The sequence below is a fragment of the Monopterus albus genome, unplaced genomic scaffold (assembly GCF_001952655.1).
Source record: "Monopterus albus unplaced genomic scaffold, M_albus_1.0 scaffold52.1, whole genome shotgun sequence".
Taxonomy (NCBI): Eukaryota; Metazoa; Chordata; class Actinopteri; order Synbranchiformes; family Synbranchidae; genus Monopterus; species Monopterus albus.
The window spans coordinates 111,254-118,621 of NW_018127932.1; the positions used below are offsets into that span (position 1 = coordinate 111,254).

At 43.8% G+C, this 7,368-nt stretch overlaps 3 protein-coding genes across 4 annotated transcripts in view; 2 read left to right on the plus strand and 1 right to left on the minus strand.

The window, feature by feature from the left end:
* Positions 1-2,828, plus strand: part of znf511 (zinc finger protein 511) — a 4,553-nt gene extending 1,725 nt beyond the window's left edge. Inside the window, exons 3-6 of one of the 2 annotated variants that reach the window (XM_020601680.1) lie at positions 1,021-1,222; positions 1,362-1,486; positions 1,821-2,090; positions 2,602-2,828. In XM_020601680.1, coding sequence (XP_020457336.1) covers positions 1,021-1,222; positions 1,362-1,486; positions 1,821-2,090; positions 2,602-2,674 — 670 coding nt within the window. In that variant the 3' untranslated portion in view covers positions 2,675-2,828. The remainder of the gene's footprint in view (positions 1-1,020; positions 1,223-1,361; positions 1,487-1,820; positions 2,091-2,601) is intronic. The other variant, XM_020601681.1, reaches the window with a different exon arrangement.
* Positions 2,680-7,368, plus strand: part of LOC109961194 (uncharacterized) — a 24,373-nt gene continuing 19,684 nt past the window's right edge. Inside the window, exon 1 of the mRNA XM_020601866.1 lies at positions 2,680-2,723. The gene's annotated coding sequence lies outside the window, so the exon portion shown is untranslated. The remainder of the gene's footprint in view (positions 2,724-7,368) is intronic.
* Positions 3,313-6,696, minus strand: msx3 (muscle segment homeobox 3). The gene is made up of 2 exons (XM_020601682.1): positions 4,993-6,696; positions 3,313-4,577 (listed from the first exon to the last, which is right to left on the minus strand). The coding sequence occupies exons 1-2, from the start codon at positions 5,348-5,350 to the stop codon at positions 4,171-4,173; spliced, it is 765 nt and encodes a 254-aa protein (XP_020457338.1). The 5' UTR covers positions 5,351-6,696; the 3' UTR covers positions 3,313-4,170.

Below are 7,368 nucleotides of genomic sequence, written 5' to 3' on the forward strand. Positions count from 1 at the left end.
CCGGCGATGCGAACCAAGCTCCTGCTCCGATCGTACAGGGACCGGGTAGCCCTTAGCAAAGGGCCCCGGACCCCGTACTCCCGGAGCACCCCCCACAGGGCGCTGCGAGGGACACGGTCGAATGCCTTCTCCAGATGCACGAAGCACATGTGGACTGGTTGGGCAAACTCCCATGAACTCTCCGCCACCTTGAAGAGGGTATAGAGCTGGTCCAGTGTTCCACGGCCAGGACGAAAACCGCATTGTTCCTCCTGAATTCGAGGTTCGACTATCGGTCGAATTCTCCTCTCCAGTACCCTGGCATAGACTTTCCCGGGGAGGCTGAGGAGTGTGATCCCCCTATAGTTGGAACACACCCTCCGGTCCCCCTTCTTAAAAAGAGGGACCACCACCCCGGTCTGCCAGTCCAGAGGCACTGTCCCCGACCGCCATGCGACGTTGCAGAGGCGTGTCAACCAAGACAGCCCAACAACATCCAGAGACTTGAGGTACTCAGGGCGGATCTCATCCACCCCCGGTGCCTTGGCACCGAGGAGCTTCTTAACTACCTCAGTGACTTCAGCTTGGGTGATGGACGAGTCCACCTCTGAGCCCTCAGCCTCTGCTTCCTCATCGGAAGACATGGCGCCGGGATTGAGGAGATCCTCGAAGTATTCCTTCCACCGTCCGATAATATCCCCAGTTGAGGTCAACAGCCGCCCTCCTCCACTGTAAACAGTTTCGGCAGGGCACTGCTTCCCCCTCCTGAGGCGCCGGACGGTTTGCCAGAATCTCTTCGAGGCCGACCGATAGTCCTTCTCCATGGCCTCACCGAACTCTTCCCAGACCCGAGTTTTTGCCTTTGACTAATTTGTGTCAGACTAAACTGATTAGTTATTTAAAAGAACTTTTTTAGTATCAAATCCATCCAGAAATAGGGAGAATAAGCCATCAAACATCAGATTATCACCTGAAATGACAATTCCTTAGCAACAACTGTAGATTTTATCCCCTCTTCCTCCTCATCCCGTCTTTCCTTAGTGTGTCAGAGTTTGCCTGTCACATCTCTGGCTGCAGTGCACACTTCAGTACTCTGGACGAATACGAACACCACTACAACTCCCTGCACAGACACGTGTGCTGCTCCTGCCGTCGCTCCCTGCCGAGTGCCCGGCTCCTGGACATTCATATTCAGGAGTGGCACGACTCTCTCTTCACTATCCTCGCCCAGAGTCAAGACATGGTGAGTCAAGAAAAGAAAATGTTATTGTTTGATACTCGCCCTCTTCAGCTAGAAGCAAAAAGCTGTATGTTAAGAGAGGTGGTTTAAACATTCTTTAAGGCTTTAAAGATTCTCAGACTCTTCCTTATTGTCTTTTCAGTACCAGTGTTTAGTGGAGGGCTGTGGACAGAAGTTCAGGACTAGTAAACACAGGAAGGACCATCTAATAAGGATTCACACGTATCCTCCAGACTTCAGATTTGACAAAAGCAAAAAGGACAAAGGGTAAGATTGCACTTTCTGCATTTTGCCCACTAGATGGCAGCAAATCGCCAGTAGAAGCATTACTTAGTCTAGGCTTTGTCCAAGAGAGTCCATGTTTATTACTGTAAAGAGGCTTTATGCTTGTGAATTGAATCTTTGTGACATGTTCTTGCAGAGGTGAAGCAGTGTTTGTATTTTCACTTAACGTTATCATATTCATTTGTTTATGTAACATAAGGCTTATTACCAAGTAAAGTCTTTCGGCAGCATTATTGAAACTAATGTGCAACTTTTATTTCACTAAATCATAATATATTTTTCTTAAATGCCCTTGTATGTGTATCTTTGTCAATAGAACCCGAGAGATGAAGAAACAGCTGCAGAAAGACACAGCCATGGAGGTAGCAGATGATGTGTGTGAGTCCGAGGGTGTGTGTGAGGTTATGTGTGATGTGGTGTCTGACCGACCCGAGCAAGGGGAATCCATGGAGATGCACGTGTCTGCGGAAGAAGCTGCTCCCATGGCAAAGTGTGCCTCTACCGGGGAGCATGCAGATGTTTCTACTGCAGCTCATGAACCAGTATTTACAAGCACAAAGCCAGTAAATCCACGATCTTCCTACAGGTCAGTCTTTAAATGTAAACAACTGTGTTTGAAAGCTCTGGGCTAAAAGACAGTAAGCAAGACATTTCTGAGATATTTTAAGGTTCACTGAGAATTTAAGACACGTTTTTAACCATAAGATACATTTCCAGTATTAATATACCCCAGTGTAAAGATGCTCTGTTACAAATAAAAGTCCTGCATGCAAAGTAAGAAATGTTAGCATCCAAATTTAAAACACCAAATGTAAAAGTACACATTATGCAGAATGGCACATTTCACATGAATGAATATCATATTATTGGATTATAGTATTAACGAATTACTTTTTTCATCAATTTAATGTTGCAGCTGTTAAAGGTGGAGCTCATGTTAACTACCTTACATACTTATAATTGAAGTACTTTACATACTGCTGGGTAGGTTGTGAATTTCCCACCAGGGATCAGAAATGTCTTATGATTATATTTTATTTTGATTTATTCATCTGATTTTGAAAAGTAAAACCAGCATCTGTGTTGTCATCTCCCAGGGTCCCTACCACTGTGTGCTTCGGTCACGGCTCCGTCCGAGGCTTCAGAGGGCGGCGGGGGAGGAGGAAATGAAAAGCAAGAACCGAGTCCTCTCTTTGCTGTCCTGTAAAGATGTATAACAGTATGTATTTACTCTTACATGTGACCTTAGCTTAAAATAAAATGTTTTCTGCAAAAGAAGTGATGTGTAGGCATTTGTTCGTGTGACCAGGAATAGATTTTGTTGTTGTGTGTAGTGTTTTGCTCCATTCTCACTTCTGTCTGTTGTGGTGACGTCCATCCTGTCAGTGCACAGGACCAACTGTACTGATTCTTTTAGTTAATGCTTCAGTGGCGTCTGCTTAATTATATACGTTATTTTCATGTCAGATTGACCTGAGCTGTACTGGTGAGAAGTTTGACCAAAAAAATGTAAATGCATGTCCTACTTAAAAAAAGAAGATGCAGCCTAGTTCAAGGCAGTATTTAAATGATGTTTTTTGGATTTTGTGTGAAGAGAAAAATGAAAGAAATGACAGAACTGATATAATAGATTTTTAATAATTGTACAAAACACTTTTTCACCAATGGAATATAAAATACACTGTACATTAATGACTGATAGGAGTCTGTCAGTCACACGTAGCAGTTTGGAGTGTTTGCAAAAATAGTTTATTGATTTTTATTTACATTTTATTATGAAACTGACTGTGGTTTTTTACTCTATAGAGCTCTTTGAACATCTGTGCAAAAAAAGTTGACTTTTGAGGTAATCTTTAAAAAAAATACTATTTTAAAATGACAAAACAGATTTATGCTCCATTTTGTATTTTGACACTGGGAAAATTATTAAGAGGTTTAAAATGAGCCAACAGACTCTTTACTATCTGCTCCATGATTATTCCTATGGATTGTGAGCTATTATTGTAATTAGAAATATGGATAGTGTGTATGTCTTTTCGTTGAATGATTTGGAAGTTTGACATTTCATCTTTATTATTATATTTTTGGGTACAATCATACTTGTTTGGTAGCTTTCCCCCCTCCACCTTAAGCTTATTAAAGGGAAGTCTGTCTGTGAGCTACAATATCAAACAGGTCGTTTAAACTTTCGGGTTCCTCAAATTATACAGAACGTGGTTTAGACACGATGCGCACCAGTAATTTTTACTGCTCTGCAGTGTTTTCTATGCCCCCAAATAAAAAAAAAACTGTCCTTTTAAGGTGAGAAATGTTCAATCCTGAACCTAATAGACGTTTAAATAATCATGTCACTTCTCTTGAGACATTAAAATGACTTTTAGGAAAGTGTTTGACGAACAGGAAAGGAATACAAAGGAACTTTGAAAAGTTAATCCAGAAATTGGGTTCAGTGCTGAATACACTGCGAAAAAATGGCCAACACATAATTTACCATAAAACAAATTCTTCAGCCGAGACAACTGCGTTAAAAATATTCACGCCATTAGATTTTTCTTAAATACGATTTGATAAAAGATTTCAGATTGACTCATAAGATGGACATTTTTGCACTGGTTGTTATTTGCTGTATAAAGGTATTTTTAACGCAGCTTAAGAGTTAGTGAGGGTTAAGACAAGTAATACATCCCATATGGTCCACTAAATAGTCCTGGGACAGGTAAACCAGGACGCGGCCCGGTCAGGCTCCCATAGAGGGACGGTGCGCCTATGGGTGCGCTCAGGGGGAAGGGAAAGGCGAAGGCCGGCAGCAGCGGCTTCGCGGCCAACTTGAGCTTCTCCAGCTCGGCCTCCTGCAGTCTTTTGGCCTTGGCCCTGCGGTTCTGAAACCAGATCTTGACCTGGGTCTCTGTGAGGCTGAGAGAGCTGGAGAACTCCGCTCTCTCCGCGATGGAGAGGTACTGTTTCTGACGGAACTTCCTCTCCAGAGAAAGCAGCTGAGAAGTTGTAAAGGGAGTCCTGGGTTTCCTGTTGTTCTTGTGTTTCCGTAGATTGCACGGGCTCGGGCTGGGAAGTCCTGGAAGTACATTTAGAAAATCGCGTCATTGGAACAGAAAACAGGCTACGTGATTGATATGACTTAAACAGATCGAATACAAGGGACTAAAGCCAAACCAGGGACATATCAAACACAGATTTGGCTATTTAGCCTAGAAACAGTTACATCCAGCCTTTCAAGGCTTTGACCCTCTTTATCTTATCTAGATTTTTTTTTAGGGATGAGATCATTAAGGTACGATGGCCAATTACTTTTGTAGACAATGTAAACTGTTAAAAGCTCAAACATATGTGCGCATTGCCTGTGCTGTTTCGTGCAAGAGTCGCTGGAGATTTCCATTAGACTTCTGGAAAGTTGACAAAGTTTTTTTGGAATCACACTGTAACCTATAGTCTGTGCTCGGAATTAGGACAGAAGAGTGTCCTGCACTCACTTGGAGCGGATGCATAAGGAGCCTGGAACCAGGGGCTCGTCTCCGTGTCAGTGAGGTCTACCACCTCTGGCTTGGACCGATAAAGCCCCTTCGCTGACGCACACTCGGTCGCCTCTGCCCGGACGCCTGAGCCATGCTCTGGCGAGTGGAGATTTCCGCCTGGCGTTCTGTCTTTTATGAGGGATTCCACACTGAAAGACAGGTCCAAACTTTTGGTTTTACATCTTCTGACAGGTGACAGGTCCAGCGTGTCAGTTCCCATGCCACCAGCGGCTCGGTCCTCCGGTGAGGTCTCCCCTGGAGCAGCCGAGGGCGGTGATCCCTGCGCAGGATTCATTACGCACGACTGAGGTGCCATACAACCAGTTTTCTTGCCGCTCTCCTCGTTGATATTTTCGTGTTGTCCCTTGAGGAAATCTATGTTATTGCCGAAGCTTCTCCGTGGTTGCACAGCTGCGTGGTAAACTTCAGGACTTGTCTCTTCTTCAGCGAAGTGCAACAAGTTCCTCTTTCATCTTTGCGCACGCCTATCAGTCTGGGATGTTTTCACGTGACTCGACCCAAATAGGTTCTGATAGGTCAGACTTGCAGTGGTCCATTTCATGTGCCGTGAGCCTTCACTGTAGATCTATTGATCCGTGGTCTTGAAAGATGTAAACCTCCTATCTGGGGCGGAGTCCCCAAAGTAAGTGCTTACACACTGCTGGGTAACACCCGTTACTGCATCGATTTATTACATCTCAGAACACAAGCTTCTTTGTAAAATCTGAGTATTGCACTCATTTAATATAGGCTATTTAATATGTAATATTATTTACATCCCTATTTACGGTGTTTACATCCTGTTCCGTTGCCACTGAGTGGTCAGAAATAACGTTGGCTACACCAGGTGTGAAAGGAAATGCAGCTGACAAAACTTTACAAAAGTTCAGTTTACTAGTATAGAATGTTTTCATTCTGTTATAAAGCTATAGCCTGTTACTTGTGCTTGAGAATATACTGTGTTGTTTCATTAAAGCAGTAAGGCAATCCAGTCTGTGATTTACAGTTTTCTTTTAACATTCTTAAGAGTTAACTGTAAATTTCTATCTTGTGGCCTGTAATCAAATTATCTATGGTTGTGTATTGGCCATTTTTCAACCCATTGTGTTCATTGTCTGTAATCCCTTTGAGAGACAGTAAAACCCCAGCTAATGTTGCAGAGGCCCATTGATGAGGCCCATCCAAATTGGCCTTGTTTTGCAGATCTTCAAATCAAGTCAAATCATTTCCAGTGAAACCCAATATGTGGGACTTTTTCCTCTCTTATGACAACTATTGCTGGGCCTGCAGCAGCACACTGACTGTCTGTCTGTAGGACAATTGGTTAAATGGAGTTAACTGTTTCTCTCCCTGAGGACCATTTCTGCTTTGATCCTGCTGAGCCTGGCGCCTGTCTGCTCTCTCTCCGCTCTCCCTCTCTGTGTGACAGTGATAGATTGCTGTGTAACCATACAAGCTTTCAATGACTGTAATTTAGTGCCCAACAACATTACATTCTCCTCTACTTACTGTGAATATTACTACTCTTGCTCGCCTTCTGTTTGAAAAGGGATGCAGGGCTGTCTGTAATGTCTTGTTTCTCTTTCACTCTGTTATAATGAAAGAGTAAATTATATTTTCTGCTCCTCTGAGTGTGAACACATGCTGGAAGAGTCAGCAATGAGTACAGCGGTTTGGTTGGTGAAATGACCAGCTCTCCACTGCTGCACTACAGGTTTTAGCAGAACAAAGTATCTGTCATTTATGTTAATGTTTTCAATACATTTGAATAAAGTCGGATAAATTCTTGGCAATCATTGGTTAGAATGAGATTACAAGGAGTTTTCATACAGACACCAACAAGTACTAATGTGGGGCATGGCCATTAATTTCATTCTGAAACACAAAAAGGTGTTTTGGATCATTATGGGGCCTTACTGTTTGTCCTGTGCTAGCCACAGTTTGTCCATAACGAACACCATGTTCAAGCATAAGGGTGTCCATCAGTGCACATGGCACCAGGACACCCTAGGCCGGAGGTCGATGATCGACTTTGTGGTTGTTTCATCTGACCTCCGGCCGTATGTCTTGGACACTCGGGTGAAGAGAGGGGCGGAGCTGTCAACTGATCACCACCTGGTGGTGAGCTGGATCTGATGGCGGGGGAGGAAGCTAGACAGACTCAGCAGACCCAAACGTATTGTGAGGGTCTGTTGGGAACGTTTAGCAGAATCCCCTGTCAGAGAGATCTTCAACTCCCCCCTCCGGCAGACCTTTGACCAGATCCCGGGGGAGGTTGGAGACATTGAGTCCGAGTGGACCATATTCTCCACCTCCATTGTCGATGCGGCCGTT